Genomic DNA, 21,196 nt, shown 5'->3' with positions numbered 1-21,196 from the left:
CTCTCTGAGGGGTGTGTGAGGATGAATCTGCAAGTCAGAGATGAGCACTTTTTTCTGTTACCAGCCAGCAGCAGGCAGAGTTGGAATTCAGGACCAACTGAGCCACAGTCTGTCCCTAGCTCCTCTTCTGGGGGGTGGTGTTACTTAGAGGACTCTTCCTATCCTTTCTGGAAGACTTTTTTTTGAGAAAGAAGGAGAGAGAGGGAGAGAAGGAAAGGGAGGGAATGAGAGAGAGAGAGAGAGAAAGAGAGAGAGAGAAAAAGCAATCACTTTGGCTTCTGTAGTATGAGAATAAGACAGAACCTTGTTGCGGTTTGGTGACCCACCACTGTGCCACCTCCCCAGCTTTTATTTCCCATAGTTGAAAGAGTCTCAGAAAAGGAAGGTAGGAGTTAAGTTAGGGGGCCAGGAGGTGGATCATCTGGTAGAGCTCACATTACTATACTCTAGTACCTGGGTTTAAGCCCCCATCCACCACGTGGGAATGTCTGTGAAGGGTAGGGATGAACCACCAGAAGTGGTAAAGTGGTGCTGTGGTGCCTCTCCTTCTCTGTCTCACTTCTTCTGTTTAAAAGGAAAAAAAAAACGGGATCAACAAGACAAGACTTAAGTGTGCCATGACTAATAGAGATGGTTAGGATTTAGACCCAGTCTATGTACCCCATCTCTATTAGTCATGGCACACTGAAGTCTTGTCTTGTTGATCTCCTTTTCTCTCCTCTTTTCCCCTCCCCTTATCCTCCCTGTTCTTTTTGCTACCAGCTTATTTCTAGAAGTATCTACATGACTCTATTGTTCCTGGCAGCCATTTTCTTTTTCCTGGCAGCCTACCCCCCCCCCTTTTCTTCCTTTTAAACAGAGGAAGTGAGACAGAGAAGGAGAGGCACCACAGCACCACTTTACCACTTCTGGTGGTTCATCCCTACCCTTCACAGACATTCCCACGTGGTGTCTGGGGGCACAGGTCCTAGAGTATAGTAACGTGAGCTCTACCAGATGAGCCACCTCTTGCCCCCCTAACTTAACTCCTACCTTCCTTTTTTGAGACTCTTTCAACTATAGGAAATAAAAGCTGGGGAGGTGGCACAGTGGTGGGTCACCAAACTGCAACAAGGTTCTGTCTTATTCTCATACTACAGAAGCAAAAGTGATTGCTTATTAACTGCATTATATTTTTTCTGCTTTGAATTTGATGCTATATGTGCAGAAGGCATGTGATCTGATTCTAGACCTTTCAATAATGGGGACATCTAGGTTCTGAGAGAGTAGGAGGAAGTGAGGAAAGGGCTGAGCATCAGCCCTGTGGACACACAAGCAGGTCTGGCTCCACAGTGTGATCTTTGATGGTATTTTTTCTAGCATAAAATTCAAAACAGAAAAAATATAATGCAGTTAATAAAGAGTGAGGTTTGTCCCAAATCCAAGGTCACTGCCTATTCCTTGGAAGCCAAGTTCCCCAGATGGATATGCACATACCAAGGCTACTGGGCTCCCTCATGGCCATTTTCTTCCAGGTTGGTTCTTTCCAATTCATTGACTGTGGACCTTTAACTCTGAGAATGCAATATACCCCTTACTGTTTTTTGGTGAAAGTCCAGGGAGATGTTATCAGAGCACTGCCAATACATTGTTTATTTTTTTCTACAGGAACAAGTGCTTTTTCAGTAATGTGTGAGATTAGTGGGAATGGAAAGGTTCTGCCCAGAACACTGAGAAGAAAACCAGCACACATATTGACTCCACTGTGTACTTCACTCCCCCAGAATACAGAGATCTGAGTGCTGGTTATATTTCCAGCTTGTCTTATTTCAGAGGACAAGGGAAGGGTCTTTGAAAAGGGCCAAAGTGATTAGGAATCCCTCATACCAAAGACAGAACCAGACTGCTGAGTTCTAATTATGCATGAATGTTAGACAAGGGACTCTTAAGAAATGGTGGGAGTCCAGGTGGAGGTGCCACACCCTGTTAAACACATGCATTACCATGCACAAGGACCTGGGTTAGAGCCCCCACTCTCTACATGCTGGGGAGATGTTTTAGGAACATTGAAGCAGGTCTGCAGGTGTCTCTCTATCTACCCCCCAACCCTCTCAATTTCTTTTTGTCCTGTCAAAAAAAAACAAAACAAAACTCTGTAGTGTGGGCACTAAGCGCCAGTGAAAACCCTAGCAATAAAAATAGAAAGAAAGAAAGAAAGAAAGAAAGAAAGAAAGAAAGAAAGAAAGAAAGAAAGAAAGAAAGAAAGAAAGAAAGAAATCATGAAGAGTGGTGAAATCTTATAATGACAAAGCACTAAGCTGCACTGGTGGTTCATCTCCCTGAGTGATTCTAACCTGGAGTTCACAGAAGGTTCTGCAAGGGAAGAAGGTAAATAAATTGATGTTACATAGAAAAATGAGCAGATCATTTGTAATGGGAGACTAATTTTAGCATTAATTACTACTTGGTAATTATAGAATGATTGCTGATTCTGTTTTCTAACATGATATATGAAGTCCAAGAAGGCACATTACAGAGGACAATAAACATTCAAGAGCTAGAATTTAAAGGAAATAAAAATCCAGGGCAGTGAGATGGGGGGGGGGGCACGGTGGGAAGGAGGCCAGATCAGAGAATGCAGAGGGGAAACAAGGACCATGTCTGTGGTTACAGCCAGAGACCAGCCCTCAGCTACTTCCTGTTATCCATCAAAAGCTCCATTTGTTAACTTGAACTTCTATAAAAACATTTTAAAACAAAAAGGACTCAGAAAAGTTTTGGGTTTTAATAGGGTTCTCTTAGGTGATCAGATTTGCATTAACCTTTGCAGTGTACATTATTAATAGCTTTTCTTTCTTTTTGCTCTCTGCGTGATTGTGATTCTACTGCTTCCAGTGGACTCTTTTAAATGAAAATAAAAAGTATCCTTTTATTTTTGGACAGATACAGAGAGAAACTGGAGAGTGAAGGGAGAAATAGAAAGGGAGAGAGAAAGAGAGATACCTGCAGCCCTGCTTCACCACTTGTGAAGCTTCTCCCCTGCAGGTTAGAACTTGGGGCTTGAACCTAGGTCTTTGAGCATGGTAGCCTTTTTTTTTCTTTTGACTTTCATTTTAGAGAAAAGGTGGGAAAGAATGCGAAAATGAGATACCACCACACTGTTCCACCACTCTTGAAGTTTCCCCGGTCACCTAGTACTATACAAAGGTCCTCCCATGTGGTCCTAGCAGTCCTGAACCTGGGTCCCTCAAACTTAGTAAAGTGTGCACTCTACCTAGTAATGGGAAAATGAGGGGAGAGGGAGAGGAAGTGAATTTAGACACTGAACTCAGGCCTAGTCTTAGGAAAACTGGATAAAGAAAAAGGTGTACTGGGCAGAGGACCCGAGAGGAGGAAGAGAATGGGGTTGTGAGGAGAAGAGAAAACTCGAGGAACCAAAACCTGAGCAAAGGCAGATGAGATCAGCTAAGCAAGCAGAGATAGACAAGGGGATCAGACTGAGCAGTTTGGACTTCATTCTGACTCCAGGGTCTGAAGCAGATGCAAATTTAAAGGAGCTACAGATCTGTTCTCTGCTTTGAGATGATCCCTCAGAGCCTTGTAAGGATGGGAAGAACAGAGATCCGGAAGTGGATATGAGATAATGAGAGGTAGAGCCAGGAGAACATGCTGGTGGATTAGCTATGGGGTGGGGTGAGGAAATGACAGCTACTAAGGAGAATTTGTGTGTTTGTGGCTGAATGGGGCAGTGACGCCATGTTCTGAGATGGGGCAGACAGACCCTCAGGGGGAGGAGTAGGCTTGGATAGGGGGATCAGGAACTGGCTCTGGATATGAACAATCTGAGAATCCCATTAGCAATCCCAGTGGAGGTGTCAGGCATGCAGCTGGCCTTGTGTCCACAGCTCTGGGGAGGAACCAGTGTGTGGTAAGGTTTCAGTGATAAGCAAGGCCAAATTAGGATGTTCTCTTGAGCTCAGTCCTCTTCCAAGCTTGGGAATGTTCTTCCTGTCTGATCCCCTTCTGTGCTGTGGTCTGTACCCTCCCATCTCCCTCCTGATACTCCCTTCTTATCTTGGCCCTATATTTGGAAAATCTAAATCTGAGAATTAGAGCATCATGTAGACAACCAAGAAAAGGAGGGAGGGCATCTAGGGGAATTTGTCTTGGGCACACCCTTGAAACAGGAAACCAAAATAGGGGTTGCCTTCCATTGGACAGCCATGATGGTTCCACACCCAGTAACCCTCACCCCCCCTCCCCCAACATTAGGGCTATTATTCCTCTTAGCTTGTCTGTCGTCTGTGTCATCTTTGTCTTTCTAAAATCCTTTTTAAAAATATTTATTTATTTTCCCTTTTGTTGTCTTGTTGTTTTTTATTGTTGTTGTTATTGATGTTGTCGTTGTTGGATAGGACAGAGAGAAATGGAGAGAGGAGGGGAAGATAGAGAGGGGTAGAGAAAGACAGACACCTGCAGGCCTGCTTCACCACTTGTGAAAGCAACTCCCCTGCAGGTGGGGAGCTGGGGGCTCAAACCAGGTTAAGAGCCACCTGCGCTTAACCTGCTGCACTACTGTTCAACTCCCTCTAAAATCCTTTTTGTGGAGCTTAAGGTTTACTACTATCAGAGAGAGAGGGAGAGATTCTTTATTTCCTACTCCAGCACTGCTTTTCTGTCACCTGTGTGAACAGATAATCACTCCAGAGGTTCCCTATCATCCAGCCATCAATTTACTTTTTTTTTTTTTTTTTATAGATTGAGACAAACAGTGGAGGTGTAGAGAGAACCCAGAGCACCAGATCTTCCCTCATGTGCCTGAGTCATGCACAGGGCAAAGCCCTGCACCGTCCAAATGAGCCTATTTCACTGCTCAGGAGGTGTTGCACTAGCTATAGTGCTGGACTTACAAATATGAAGTTTTGAGTTAAGTCATTGAATGTGCCAGAGTGATGCTCTAGTTTTCTCTCTCCTCTATCACAAATAATTTTTTTTAATATCAGACATCTTGATTTTTCCCAAACAAAACCATAAACACCAGAGCTTTGCTTTACTCTCCTCACTAACTCCTTCTCTCTGGGTCTGATTCTCCTAAGATTAAAATAAATCATTTTATTTTTTAATAAGAGAAAAATACAAAGAGAAAGACTGAAGCACTTCTCAGCTCTTGCTTATGGTAGTGCTTGCTGGGCATTAAACCTGAAACCTTAGACAGGAAAATCTTGCAGAAGTATTACACTGTCTCCCCCATATATGTACACCTATATTCATAGAAACAGGATTTTTAGTAGCCCAAACTTGGGGAAAAAAAACTTAGGTGTCCATCAACACATAAGAAAGTTGTGGTATATATACATAATGGAATACTACTACTCAGCTGTTAAAAATAATGAAATCTGGGCAGGGGTAGATAGCATATTGGTTATACAAAGAGATTCTCATGCCTGAGGCTCTGAAAACCTCAGGTTCCATCCCCTACATGACCATAAACAAGAGCTGAGCAGTGCTCTAGTAAAAACAAAAGAAAACAAACAAACAAACAAAAACAACAAAAATAATGAAATCACCTTGTTCACCTCATCTTTTTTTTTTTCCCTTTTGTTGCCCTTGTTGTTTAACATTGTTGTGGTTATTAATGTGGTTGTTGTTGGATAGGACAGAGAGAAATGGAGAGAGAACGGGAAGACAGAGAGGGGTAGAGAAAGACAGACACCTGCAGACCTGCTTCACCACTTGTGAAGTGACTCCCCTGCAGGTGGGGAGCCAGGGGTTCGAACTGGGATCCTTCCTCTGGTTCTTGCGCTTTGCGCCACGTGCAGTGCACTTAACCCACTGTGCCACTGCCCAACTCCCATATACCTCATCTTGAATGGAGTTTGAGGGAGTCATGCTGACTGAGATGAGAAAAAAAAAAAAGATGAATGTGGAATGAACTTAAGAGACGAGACAGAAAGGGGAAAGACAAAGTAAAACTTAGACTGGTTGGATGTATTGCACCAAACCAAAGTATTCTGGGGAAGAGGGCAGGAGAAGGCTGCAGGGAGGGGTAACTTTGAGGTGGGGGAGGGGGCTCTGGGAAAAGAACCTAAGGTAGAGGTGAGAGCATTTTGCAGACACCTACCATGAAATGTGAAATTTTACCCATGTATCAACAACTATACTGTACACCATGAAACCCTCAATAGATGATTTAAAAAACCTTTTTATTTTTAGAAATGTCTTTCCCACCATTCCTCCTCAAGGAGCTGTGTTCAAGCATGTAGGAACAGCATCCCAGATGGAGCCTCATAACTGAGGTGCTTGGTGGTGGCTTGGGAAGTGTGAGGACCCATGCTGTCCCTCTTCAGAGCCTCAAACTATTGCTAGAATAGTCTCTCATAGCCTGTTTCTTTGGGGCCCTGTTCCCCCAGGGCTTGGCGAGGCTTGAGCCCTGGATGGTGGGCTGGGCTGGAGTGACAATGCATGTTAATTAGCATTGTGCAGAGCTGTCATCAGGAAGCCAGAAGCCACATGGTCCCAACCTGGTTTGGGGTTGGCACACCCAATTTAAACCAGCTGGTCTTTGTTTGGAAATGCCCTGGGAGGGCCCTGGCCTTTGTCTGGACAGCAGAAGGGCTGGTGCCTCTTTTCCCAGAGCCCCATTTTCAACTCTAAGATGTTCCATAATCTCTGCAGCAAGTGCTAGAGCTGAGCTGTCCTTGGAGGCACATGCACTCTCTCCCTTTAGTTAGCAAGTGGGAGCTGGAGTGAGCTTAGTTATGAGTGCCCTTACTTAAAGGCATAGGGAGGAAATGTGAATCTGGGCCTCTTGCTTTATATCCTGCCATGGTTACCTGCTTTGAGGATCAAGTTTCTACTTGACCCAAGGTTCTGTGTGAAGAGGCTCTCTCATTCTGCTATGCTGTACTATGTCTCTCCTTGCCCTTTTTTTAAGCCATTCTGAGCTGCTTTCAATTCTTGCAGTAGGCCTGGCTCTGACCTTTGGCCTCTGTGTAAAATCTTTGTTTGGCTGGGCATGGTTTAGAACCTTTCTTCCTCCAGCTAACTAGCCCTCATCCTTCCTCAGAGTAGCTGAGTCTGGTGTGTGTGTGTGTGTGTGTGTGTGTGTGTGTAGAATATTTTTTGATAGAATTATCATTTACCCTTAAGGTAGCACCAGGGAATGAACTTAGAACCTTGGACATGTGTTTTTATGAATGTTCTCCCAGGCTGATTTATTTCTTCCATTAAAAAAAAAAGATTAAGGGGCCAGTCAGTGGCACATCTGTTTAAGCGCACACACTATAGTGCACAAGGACCCATATTCAAGGCCCTGGTCCCCACCTGCAGGGGGAAAGCTTCATAAGTGGTGAAGTAGAACTGCAAGTGTCTCTCTGTCTTTCTCCCTCCCTATCTCCTTTCCCCTCTCAATTTCTCTCTGTCGTATCCAACAATATATAAATATAAAAATACTTATTTATGAGAGAGAAAAAGAGAGAGAGATTGAGAAAGAGAGGGGGAGACTAAGAGTATCACTCTGACACATTTGATACAGCACCATATGCTTCTAAATCCAGAGTTATAAGAGAGAGAGAGTACCAGAGTTCAGGACCACTTGCCTCCAAAGCCAGTACTTTAGCCACTATGCAGCCTCTCAGGTCACCATCATTTTAATTTAAATTTTTTAACTGAGGAAGAGACAAAGAGAGGGGAAGGATACCACTGCAATTCTCTTCCATCACACTGAGCTTACCCAATGTTGTTTATAGTGCTCCTATGTGGTACTGGCTCTTAAACCCAGAGTCTCAGGCTACCAGGTGAGATATCAGCCAGGGTCCATTGTTAAGCATCAAAAAAACAAAACAAAATTCTTTCATAGTTGTTTAAGGAAAAGACCCCTTTCTGGGACTGAGACCTGGCCTCCTCCTGTCCCTCTAATCCATAGATAGTGAAGCAGAAACCTGGCCTGCTAAGACCTGCAGATGAGAGTGATGTTGTCCCATCCACCAGATGATGCATATTTACAGCATTTCCAGTTACTTAGAAGTCATGTCTACCCAGCATACTTAAAAGGCAAGTCTGGTAACCACATGAGGATACCAGCTAAAATTTGAGTCTCAGACACATAAAAGATAGAATTCTATGCAAGTCAGCAGCACAGATTAAGAGATTCAAGCTTGGTGAGGATGAAATAGCTCACTTAGATAGCACACTGCTATGTCAAGACTGGTCCTCATTGCATTAGAACAAGCCTAGGTGCTGTGGTTTCTTTCCTTCTCCTGTTCTCTTTGTCTCTGGAAAAAAATAAATAGAAAACATAATAGACAGCATGGGTTCATTGTCTACATTTGCCACTTGGTACTTGTAAGCCTAGGAGCAAAACACATGTCCTCAGAGTGCCTTGTCATCTTTAAAGTGAGTACAGTGCTCACCACCTCTTCATGTTGTTAAGAATAAGTGAGACAAAGCTTGTTAAGTGTGTAGCAAATGTGTGGCCTTCTGTAAGTCTCTTAATTAAAAATTAACCATCGCTATTATTCTTGTAGTTACAGACATTGGGGTAGTGTTCCCATGTTATATTTTAACATTTTCCCTTTAGAAATAAATTCACTAAGGTAAAGAAATAATAATAGTTGAGAGAGGGGGATGAAAAACTGGCATGCAGATAGGACTCCCTGGGAAGGTATGAATGTATGTGCATAGAAAGAAGTCTATGCAGGGCTTCAGGAAGGACAGTCTCACTGGATGAACTTTGACTGCCTTTAGAAAGTGTGTTTATGATTGATCTTATAGTTCTCTGGAAGCTGGGAGATATTGCAACAGTTACACACAGGACTTGCATGTGAGAGGTCATGGGTTTGATCTTAGGCACCATGGTAGATAGCCAGAGTGGTGCCTTTGGGCAGTGGGAAAAAATCCTTTTGATTGTATTTCTAACATGAACACATGATTCATGAAGCAGATGTCAGCAGATAGAAGAACCAATGTCTAGAAACACAATGTCCATTTTATATTTTTAAAGATTTACTTATATATGAGGGGGGGAAAGTGTGAGGATTACTAATACAGAGTTTGGGCAAAAAATCTTTAAGATGGAATAAGAATCATTCGAGTCTTATAAATATACTATACTACTACCACTAGTTATTATATTACTATTGTTGTTATTATTTTTATGGGGGTACTACTGAGCAGTTAAAAAGACTATGTTTTAGAGGCCAGGTGGTAGCACACTGGGTAAAGTGCACATAGCACAAAGTGCAAGGACCAGTGCAAGAATCCCGGTTTGATCCCCCGGCTCCCCAGTATGTGAAGCAGGTCTGCAGGTTTCTGTCTCTCCTATTCTCTGTCTTCCCCTGTGCTCTCAATTTCTCTCTGTCCATTCCAACAGTAACAGTAATGGGAAAAAGATGGCTTCCAGGAGCAGTGGATTTGTCATGCAGGCACTGAGCCCCATCAATAACCATGGAGGCAAAAAAAAAAAAAAAGATGCTATATTGTGTGTTTTGGGACAAAATGAATGGAATGGAGCCAGGTGGTGGTCCACCTGGTTGAGCGCACATGTCACAATTCAAAGGAACCTGGGTTCAAGCCCCTGGTCCCCACCTGCAGGGGGAAAGCTTTGTAAGTGGTGAAGCAGTGTTGCAGGTGTCTCTGCCTCTCTCACTCTATCTTCCCCTTCCCTCTCTATTTCTGGCTGTCTTTATCCAGTAAGTAAATAAAGATAATACAAAAATTAAAGAAAGAAACAAAATGAATAGAACCGGTGATTATTCTTAGGAATGTAAGGAAGGACATGAAGGACAACTAAGGGATGATTTCATTCATGTGGAATATATATAATTGGAACAGATTAACTTGAAAATAAAAAACATCCACCCATATCTACAACTTTGAGAGAACTATAGTGGTTACATTTAGAGGAGGGTGAAGGCAGAGACCTTTGCTGATAGGAGGGGTGTAAAATTCTATCCCTATTATCTTACAATTTTGTAAATCACTATTAAATAACTAGTAAAAAATTTTATTATTATTATTATTAATGAGAAAGAGACGGTGTATAGGGAGGGGATAGAGAGATCCAGAGCAGCACAAAGTCCAGTGCTTTCACCATGGTACCACCTCCCAGCCACAGAGACCAGATATTACATAGATAAAAGGAAAAATGAGCTCTATGCCCAGATTTGATAGGTGCAAGCTCCCCTGCTGAAAGTCATCCTGTCTGTTACTGAGACTGGCTTTTCCTCCCTTGTGTTTTATGGCAGGATTCTTCACGCAGATCTCCACCTTGGCTGATGTGCAAGAAAATGTCATGGAGTACCTCCATGTGCTCAGCCGACCCAAGGTCATCGACCAGGAGCATGATGTGGTGTGGACTGAAGCTTACATCGACAGCACTGTGAGTCCTCAGGGCCCCCGGGGGAAAGTCTGAGGGTCTAAGCCACATCACATCCTGTGATATGATGAGTGTTTCCCTGTATTAATCCCAGAAGACAGCAATCCCTCCAACTCCATTTGTTGGTTCAACAAAATTCCCCTTATTATACAACTTGTATTGACTGCTTTGGCAAGCAAAGTAGAAAAAAAAAAATTCACCATATCCGAGACCATAGCCAGTGCTTCTGAAAGGTGTCTGGTCAACACAACAAGACTCTCTCTTTATTTATTTATTTATTTATTTATTTATTTTTTCTCCAGGGTTATTGCTGGGCTCGGTGCATGCTCCATGAATCCACTGCTCCTGGAGGCCATTTTTCCCCCTTCTGTTGCCCTTGTTGTTGTAGCCTCGTTGTGGTTATTTTTATTGCCATTGTTGATGTTGTTCGTTGTTGGACAGGACAGAGAGAAATGGGGAGAGGAGGGGAAGACAGAGAGGGGGAGAGAAAGATAGACACCTGCAGACCTGCTTCACTGCCTGTGAAGCGACTCCCCTGCAGGTGGGGAGCCGGGGGCTCTAACCAGGATCCTTATGCTGGTCCTTGTGCTTTTTGCCACGTGCTTAACCCACTGCGCCACCACCTGACCTCACAAGACTCTCTTCTTACTGGTGTCTTTAGTTGATTATTATTATTATTTTCTTCCACACGTGTCCAAACTGGTCAGTGTAGCAGCAATGACAGGCAGGTTTGATTCAGTGTTCACCATCTGTCCTGGTGATACTGAAACATCTTTGGGTCTCAGTACAGGAAAATGAGGGACACTTTGCTCCATAAGTGAATGAATACCTCCAATGAGTTGCACTGTCCCCCTGTGAGAAGCTAGAGTTGCATTGTCCTTCTATGAGATGTAATCATGTACTTCCATGGTGACTGTTCTAGACACTGGCTTGCTGTTGAAGCTGTGACCATGGGCTCATTCTAAAGCTGATTCTGATGATGAATTAGCTCAGGAGGAGGGGCTTTGCCAATCAAGTCATGGCTCCATGGCTGGGTTTCTTGTGTAATTTTGGGGTGATTTTTCATAGTAATAATGAGTCTGATGGGAGTGGTGTTTTCCATTTACTGATTGTAAATGTTCTCCCAGGGCCTCTCTCCCTGCCTTTTTGTTGGGATTAGCATCACATTAATTACTGTAACCCAGACACAGCTGTCCTATGGAGTGATCTCAATGGCTGCTGTGAGCCAGCTTTTATCTCCCTGCGTTCTCTATTCTTGTGCATTTCTGGCAGCTGCAGGAAAATGCAAGCCAGCAATAGCTTATGGGAGCTATCTTGGGGGATCTGTGAAAATATGGGGCAGCAATAGATTATGGAAGATCTATGCAAATGTTGGGCATGGATAGCCTATTAAAGCCATCTGTCTTGGGAATCTGTGCAAAAACAGGACAGGAATAACTTACAGGTGCCATCTTGGGAAGCTGTGACTATTCATGTAAGAAATAGCCTATGGGGGAGTCGGGCTGTAGCGCAGCGGGTTAAGCGCAGGTGGCGCAAAGCACAAGGACCGGCATAAGGATCCCGGTTCGAACCCCGGCTCCCCACCTGCAGGGGAGTCACTTCACAGGCGGTGAAGCAGGTCTGCAGGTGTCTGTCTATCTTTCTCTCCTCCTCTCTGTCTTACCCTCCTCTCTCCATTTCTCTCTGTCCTATCCAACAACGACAACAACAATAATAACTACAACAATAAAACAACAAGGGCAACAAAAGGGAATAAATAAATAAAATAAATATTTAAAAAAAGAAAAGAAATAGCCTATAGAAGCCATCTTGGGGACTTCTGCAGATGTAAAGCAGGGATATCCTATAGGAGCCATCTTGGAGGATCTATGCAGATGTAGGGTAGGGATAGCCTAGAGGAACGATCTTGGGGGAACTATGCAAGTACAGGACAGGGATAGTTTATGGGAGTCATCTTGAAGTATCTATAGCAGCATGATCTACCTTCAGTCTTAAAGCAGACAGTGGGACCATGGGAATATAAAAACTGGTCAAGAAGAGGTACTCCTTTCTAGGAGAAATTATCCTGAATAAATATACTGTTTGACTGAAACACTCTTTATGGTTGCCAAGAAAACACTAGGCTTTGTAACATCTCCCAAATCTGCTCTCAGTTTGATAAACACTCATGAAAACAAAATAGCTTAACTGTCCCCATTTATGTTGGAATCTTTCTGACAATAATAACAATAGACAAATAGTAATGATTTTATCTCTTCTTATGTGTGTTGAGAAACTGAAAGTAAAAAGGAGTATGACTAGCCAGAATTAAAGTGACTGTGTTGCCCAGTGTTTTTGTAGATACCCTAAGAGACCAGTATGATCAGTCATTTTATTTGTTTAATCAGTAAAAATAAGAAACAGAGACACTAAGACATTATGGTACCAGCACCTGGATAGACATCAGTAGAATTAGATTTGTCTCTAAAAAAGAGGAAGAGGAAAAAAAAGAAGAAAACAAAGACCCGAACTCTGGAGACAGGGTCATGATAACATGCTCTCTGGTATATACCACCACCAGGACCAGAGATAGCATAATGATTATGCAAAAGACTTTCATGCCTGAGCTTCCAAGATCTCAGGTTCAATCCCTAGCACCACCAAGAGCCAGCACTGAGTAGTATTCTGGTTTAAAAAAAAGGACCTAACTACATATGAAGATTTATTTAGTATATAAAGGTGATCACTGTGGGTTTTTTAGCAATGATTCTGAGTAAGCCATTGATAGATACCCATTTAGGAAAAGATAGAATTCATGCTATTCTTCACATTATTGCCAAGTAATAAATCCAAGTGGCTCAGAGATTTCAACTGTAAAAATGAAACCATACAACACTAGAGTGAAATCCAGGTGAATTCTGTGACCTGGATCCAGGAAAAGACTTTCTACAATGACTACAGAATCCTGGTATAATAAAAAGAAAGATAAGTAAGTTAAATTATTTAACACCAAAAGGAAACCTAACTTTTAGAGATCAATACCACCATAATCCAAGGTAAAAGGCAAATAGTAAAGTGAAAGAAAATATTTGCAGTGCATATTTGTCATATACACAAAGAATCCACAACGTTAGTATGTGAAAAGCTTTGAAAATTGAGGGGAACACTGTAAAACTCTTGTAGAGGAAGACACAATCAGACAGAATATGATTTTTGGACATATGAACGTGGTTTCCCTTCATTCACAGTAAGAAAAATACAATTAGAATGAGATAGTCTTACAGAATGCAGAGTTTAAAAACTTATTTGTCACTGAAATGTGCAAGGACCCTGGTTCAAGCCCCTGGTACCCGCCTGCAGGGGGAAAGCTTCACTAGTGGTGAAGTAGAACTTCAGGTTCTCAGTCTCTCTGTTTTCCTCCCTTTCTATCTTTCCCTTCCCTCTCAATTTCTCTCTTTCTCTATCCAATAATAAATAAGTAAATAAAATTTAAAAATATTTTTTTAAAAGAAAGCTCACCTGTACCCTCATTAGTGAAGGTGTGTGTGTGTGTGTGTGTGTGTGTGTGTGTGTGTGTGTGTCATGCATTGCTTATAGGAAATAAAGAATGAGGCACTCTTTATGGAGAGGATATCACATATACTTTTGAACCAGACCCATATCTCCCTTCTAGGAATAATCCCTTTAGATGAACCCTCAACATTATGAAAGTATATATGTACAAGTTCAAGTTTGTTGATTGCAGAATTGCTAATACATATATTCCTTTTCTCATCCACCAGAAGTATACTCCAAGACCCCCAGTAGATGCCTGATATTTTGGATAGTACTGAACTATACATATCCTATGTATATGAATATAAAAAGTTTACCTTATAGTTTAGTATAAAACATCATATTAACTATGTACACTAAGATTAATACAGTAGCTAAAAATAATAGTGTTGTCAGCAAAATCATGACACATTTTTGCATAGAAAAACACAGAAGAGTATGTCATGACTTTTCTAACAACTTAATAAAATAGATCAATCATGACAATATACTATACTTAAAGTTATGTGAATGCAAGCACTTCTTTTCTCAAAATACCTTATTCTATGATTAATTCTATGATTTATTTTGAACAATTATTTGAAACCACAGAAAGTGAAATTAGAATGGAGTATGCTTTATTTGGGAGACTATTGTGATTCTAAAATATTGAAAGTTATCTAAATACAAACAAACTTTCAGTTTAAAAAGTATGGTAAATACAAATAAAAAGGTCTTAATTTCAAAACCAAAAATATTCTAATGTTTGCTGTAGATGGTGTTAACTGATTCAGTCAACTCTATTATATTTACTAATTGCCTAAAACCTACATATGCACATGTGTAAGCTTGTAGAAGAGGTAGTTAAGAGAAGGGAAGAAATTATTTCTGCTCCTGATTTTTCAAAGAACTCTTGACAAGAGAGGAAATGTAGGAGATCTGGGAGTTGCTCTGGGCACCCACCTACAAAAGCAAAGTCTTTGAAGTTTTCTGCTTCATCTTAAACATTTACATGAAATCTGCATTCAGTGTCATAGTCATCTTGACTTACTTCAAAATAAAATAATGCTTTAAGTGTCTTATTAGTGCCACTTATGCTTGTCAGTGCTTTGCCAAGATGACAGAGTTCATTTATGCCACCTCTTCAAGAACCCTTTGAGGTCCAGTAAAGTAACCACCTTTGCATGCTTCTCCCTAAAATGATGGCTTGGGATTTCCTCTGTGCCATCAAAGCTTCCCTTGTGCCTTTGCAAACGACCCTAAGAAATTCTCAGCTAGAATGTTCTGAACCCGCGGGATAGGGAACTGGGAATTCCGTCTTCCTCTTTTGCAGGCCTGTTGGGGAGGAGAAGCAGTTGCTGTTCTCTTCCTCTTTGGTCAGTCAGCCAGTCACTTCAAGCTCCTCATCTGGGCCTGGCTCCACCAGGACAAGGACCAAAGCTTCTTTTCATTTATAGGGGGTCAAAATTAGATCCACATGCTGAACTTCTCTGCAGAATTTATTGCTAAGATGAGCCCACCAACTTTGAAACCACCCAGAAGACGAAGGCAGCTGGGTGTCCATACTTGTGAGTGCTTAACTGTCCTGCTCCATCCAGGACAGTCTCCAGTTGACATTGCCTTAACTGTCCCCACTTGTGATCATGGAAGAGACCAGGTTCAGAAGCACTTGGCACTGAGGACCATGAGGCCATTTTAATAATCTGAGATTCTGGTGCAGTGGGCAGTTCTGAGTGGCTCCTTTCTTTTTTTTTCCTTCCTTCCTTCCTTCCTTCCTTCCTTCCTTCCTTCCTTTCTTTCTCTCCTTCTTTCTTTCTTTTTTTCTGTTAGAATCTTTATTTTGAAAAATAAGTGCCATATCAAAAAATTTAACCTAGGGGGCTTGGTGATGATATACTTGATTAAGTGCATATCTTACCATGTGCAAGAACCTGGGTTCAAGTTCCCCCTCCTCCACCTAGGGATGAAGCTTCACAAGTAGTCAGAGGGTGCTGCAATTGTCTGTCTGCCTCTCTCCTCCATTCCCCTACAGCTGGGGACCAGGGTTTAAACCCGTGGTCTTTGTACATTGTAACTGTGTGTTAAACTCAAGTGTGCTACCATCAAGTTCCTGCCTACTTTTTATCTTAGGAAAGTTGCTCACAGTGCAAGATAGAGCTAATTGGAGAATAGCCAAGTGTTCTCTCTCCAGTTGTAATTGTTACTTTACATTAAAACTTCTATGATCTACGTTAGCTTATTATGTGAGATCACTGAATTTAATATTTGTATTGGCAATTGAATAGTAGTTTAGAGATTTATAAGATAATTAGAATATATTTCCACACCACTTCCACCACCTAAGTTTTATGCTCTTAATTTCTCAAGGATAACCAATATAGTTATCTCAAGGTCATAGAAACACTTTGGATTAAAAAATTTTTTTTTAATTTACAAAAAAGAAACACTGACAAATGTTGTGCAAATGTCCCCTCAGGCTAGTGCCAGTTCCTGCGAGAGTTGGGACATTCTCGGAGTGCCTGTTCCACCATGTTGTCCCCTCAGGCTAGTGCCAGTTCCTGAGAGAGTTAATACGATATTCTTGAAGTGCCCTTCCCAACCAATCCTGTCCCAGCTCATCACTCCCGTTTTTTGCCCTATAAAGCCCTTTTTTTTTGTTTTATCCAGGGTTATTGCTGGGCTCGGTTATTGCCTGCACCATGAATCCACCACTCCTGGAGGCCATTTTTCCCCCTTTTTGTTGCCCTTGTTGTTGTAGCCTCGTTGTGGTTATTATTACTGCCATTATTGATGTTGTTTGTTGTTGGACAGGACAGAGAGAAATGGAGAAAGGAGGGGAAGACAGAGAGGGGGAGAGAAAGATAGACACCTGCAGACCTGCTTGACCACCTGTGAAGCGACTCCCCTGCAGGTGGGGACCTGGGGGCTCTAACAGGGATCCTTACGCAGGTCCCTGTGCTTTGTACCACATGCGCTTAACCCATTGCGCCAATGCCCGACCCCCTAAAGCCCTTTTTCTTCTGCCCTCACTCTCTTACCCAGTTTTCACTTCAGTGATTAGACGCAGGGAAGGTTGCTGCGCGAGGCGGCCATTTTGGCTAGCTCCACGTGGCCCAAACCACTGCGCTCTCACCCAACTCTGAGGTGCCCGCGCGAATAAAGAATTGTGTTCCCTCTCTGCTCCGGATCTCCTCTCTCTCTCTCCTCTGCAGCGTAGCTCAACACCTGGTGCCCAACGTGGGGCTGACCCGCCCAGATGCAGGTAAGTATACAGCCTCTTGACTCTCTGTGGCCTCATGTTCCTCTCTGCCATGGGAGACTTCCCATTATACAAAGAGGCTTCCCAAACCTTTTACTCTTTTTTAATGGGACAGGTTTTCTATCTCAGAGATGTTTTACTTGGGGCCGCACCGTGGATCCTCTTGGCTATGTTTGCAGCTTTTGAGCTATATATAGGGTGCCCTGCCAAAAAGTTAACGGATTTTGAGGCTGAGATATAAGAGTTAAGGGATATTGTCTTGGCGCTTACCCATCCTAAGCCCTCTGCATTTTGCCCCAAGGGTTCTGTTTTGGCAGACATGTGTTCAGCTTCTCTGGCTGCTGCTGCTGCTTCTCGGACAGCTTCCACTTCCGTGACTCCTCACCCCACTGCTACCTCGTTATCAAAGCAAGTCCACACCTTCCTGGTAAATGTGGCTCCCAATAGACAAAACCCTCAGGTGTGGCATCCATACTCCTCAAAAGAACTTAGAGAGCTCCGGTAGGCAGTTAGGGATGACAGACTTCATGCTCCATAGACCAACTCCATTTTATGAGGCTTTCTCCAGCACCTTAATACCCAACAAGATTGGAGGGACACAGCTCACGCTATGCTCCCAGACCACATCTACCTGCAAAGGGAGGCATGCTTTCGTGATAAATGCTCAAAGCAATACCAGAGAAATAGTCAGAATCAGCTGGAGTGGAATTTTGATGCACTGTTTAGAGCGGGAGAGTTTGAAACTGGAATTCAGCAGGCAGAAGCCAAGTTTCCAGCCAGTTATTTTGAACAGGTACACATCTGTGCATCACAGGCATGGGAGAGGTTAACCCCACCCACAGGAGTGGCCTTAGTCCTCATTCTCTCCCTTCACCAAGAAACCAATGAATCCCTAGCAAAATTCATTGCCAGGGTGCGGTCCAGCTTAGAGAGAAATATTTATAATCCTGAAGCCTGTTTTCTCCTCCTGAGTTCTATTGTCGGGGATGGAATACTACCGGAATTCCGTCAGGCATGCCTCAGTCTTAAACACGAACACCCAGATAATTAGATTTTAGCAACACAGGAACTTAGACCAGGCTCTTATGGGTCACCCATTATGACACAGGCTTATGCAGCTACCCCACATAAGCAAAAGGGGGCTTGCCTTTAGTGCGGTCACCAAGGGCATTGGTGTAACCAATATCCAGATGAGCCATAACCCCGCCTCCAGTCAGGACAACCATGCCTCCAGTCAGGGCAACCACACCTTCAGTCAGGGCAACCCTGCCTCCAGTTAGGGAGCCAGAGGCCATGAACACCTTGTCCTAGATGCCAGAAAGGTTTCCATTGGAGGAGAGATTGTTGGTCCAAGTTTCATAAAAATGGCATGCCCCTGAATGGTGCAAATTGAGAGCCTGAGATTTTGTGGACCACTTAGAACCATTTTAGAACGAGGTCACCCTACTATGACAGTAAGGATTGGCAATATTCCTTTAAAATGTTTGATTGACACGGGGGCAGAAAAGACGATTTTAAGGCAAGCAGAGGTTCCCCAGAGTTGGAAACTCCTCCCAGGGCCCTGTTTACACGGAGTGAGAGGGTTGACCCAAGCCTTTATCACATGAGATTCGCTTATGTGGGAAAACCCACAAGAGACTATCGGACACATCCATCCTTTGGTAGCTGACATTAGCACCAACCTACTAGGCAGGGATCTTCTGAAATTTCTTGATGTTATAATATCCACAGATGCCTCTGCAAAGTGCAACACCCACTCCTACAAGACTTCTAGATCTAACCAGCACCCCCAATACTAACTGCCACTGTTCATAACCAAACTCCCTGCTTAGATTAGCTTTCTAACGGGCCTGTCTGGGTGAAACAGTGGCGTTTGCCTAGAGAGAAGCTAGAAATTTTAAAGGAGCTTGTCCAAGAGCAGTTGTCCTTGGGACACATTCGTCATTCCTGAAGCCCATGGAATACTCCTGTCTTTGTGATTTAAAAGTGCTCTGGAAAAAAATGTCGCCTCCTCCAAGATCTCCATGTGGTTAATAAAACCATGCAGGTCTGGGGCTCCCCCCAAAGGGGTTTGCCTCTTGCTTCTGAAATTACCATGGGAATTCCAATCATAGCTATTAATATACAAGATTTTTCTTCTCTATTCCCTTGTACCCACAAGATTGTAAATGTTTTGCCTTCTATGTTCCTTCTATTAATAACACCAGCCCTGCTGATAGATATGAATGGGTGGTGCTGCCCCAGGGCATGGCCAATAGTCCTACTATTTGTCAAGAGGCTGTTAAATCTGCCCTTTTTCCATATATTCATAAGGCCTTAAGGTTTTTCACTACATGGATGATGTGTTAATATGGGGAGAATTAGATACAGATCTCTATGCCCTACGCGATTTTCTTATTCCTGCCTTAAAAAAAAGTGGCCTTAAAGTAGCTCCTGAGAAGGTACAGCTAATTCCTCCAATATCTTTCTTAGGTTCAGAGATTTCTCTAATGCAGATTCGTCCCTTAAAACATTGTGTTACTTTTCCTTCTAATTTCACTCTTGCTTCTTTACAAAGTTTTCTTGAAAATTTAAATTGGCTTAGGCAGTATCTTTATCTGCCTACTAGCTACCTCCAACCCCTGTTTGACCTGTTAAAAGGAAACAAACAGCCTTCCTCAAAATGTGTGTTAACTCCTGAAGCCTCCTTGGCACTGGAAAGGGTTAACCAGGCCCTCCAAGACATGCACCTTGTTCAATTCTCCCCTCGTCTCCGGTAAACCTTCTAATCTTTAACTCCATCCCCACAGTAGTGGGGGCACTGTGACAGAACCATGGGGTTCTCGAGTGGCTTCATATGCCAGTAGGCAGAGCGCCAAGACTCCTTACCAAGATAGATGCATACATCTATACCATCTATATACATCTATGCATACATGTTTTGCCAAGGAAGAAACAGATTGGTGCAAATGTTAGGAAGGTAGCCAGATTCAATTATTCTTCCCTTTTCTCTCACAGATACAGAGTGGCTCATACACCACCATTCTCTTTTGCCGTAAGTTTAGTGGGGTTTCCAGGACAAATAGATAACCATTTTCCTTCTAATAAATTGATAGCTTCTTTACCTCTTTTGCCTCTACTAGTACCTAAACTTTTCTCCCAAGATTCCATCCCCTCTGCTCCTACAGTCTTCACTGATGGTGAAAACAAGGGGGCTGCTGCCCTTATATATTATCCAGACAAGCAACCCCCTAAACCTCTCTTTGCTGAGCTTCCTGATAATTCCCCTCAGTACAAAGAACTTTATGCTGTTTTCCTTGCATTAAAAGACATACCAAAATCCTTCAGCCTTTTTCTGATAGTGTGTATACTGTTAACTTACTTCCATGGCTTGCTCGTTCTTATTTGAGAATTGATGACAACCCACTTTCCCCTCTCTTAATTCAAATTTCACTATGCTCTGTTCTCAAACCCAACCACTGTATGTTCAACACCTTTGTTCCCACAGCCCTCTTCCTGGTCCCCTGTCTGAAGGGAATGCTTCAGCTGACTGCCTTGCCTCCACAGGAATTCTCCTAGCCTCTGTCTCTAATACTGCTGACTTTCATTCCCTAACTCATGATAATCTTAAAGGCCTTCGAGCTATATTTCCTGATGTTCCTTTAACACAGTTAAAACATATTCTTGCTACATGTTCTTCCTGTGCAGGTCTCATAAAAACATCTGCTATTCAAACTCTTGGGGTTAACCCCCAAGGCTTAAAAGCCAATGCTCTTTGGCAAATCGATGTCACCCATATACCCAACTTTGGCAAACAAAAATATGTGTTTGTCTCAATTGATACCTTTTCTAAATTTATGTGGGTGACAGCTCAGATGGGAGAAAGCTCGAAAAATCTTATAATCCATATGCTCTCCTGTTTTGTTGTAATGGGCTTACCTCTTCAACTGAAAACTGACAGTGGAACTACATTCACCAGCAAACAATTTAAAGATTTTTGTTCCCTCTGGAACATTACTCATACCACAGGCATTCCCTATAATCCACAGGGACAAGGCATTGTCAAGAGGGCCCATCAAACCCTTAAGGTT

At 42.7% G+C, this 21,196-nt stretch overlaps 1 protein-coding gene across 3 annotated transcripts in view; it reads left to right on the top strand.

Annotated features, from left to right (window-relative positions):
- Positions 1-21,196, top strand: part of CACNA2D3 (calcium voltage-gated channel auxiliary subunit alpha2delta 3) — a 1,089,122-nt gene that overhangs the window by 710,639 nt on the left and 357,287 nt on the right. For all 3 annotated transcript variants that reach the window (XM_060203105.1, XM_060203104.1, XM_060203106.1), the window contains exon 13: positions 10,224-10,357. In XM_060203105.1, the coding sequence (XP_060059088.1) occupies positions 10,224-10,357 (134 nt within the window). The remainder of the gene's footprint in view (positions 1-10,223; positions 10,358-21,196) is intronic.

This window comes from Erinaceus europaeus, chromosome 12 (assembly GCF_950295315.1).
Source record: "Erinaceus europaeus chromosome 12, mEriEur2.1, whole genome shotgun sequence".
Taxonomy (NCBI): Eukaryota; Metazoa; Chordata; class Mammalia; order Eulipotyphla; family Erinaceidae; genus Erinaceus; species Erinaceus europaeus.
Note: the sequence above shows the minus strand (reverse complement) of the source record. Positions and strands in the feature narration are given on the sequence as shown.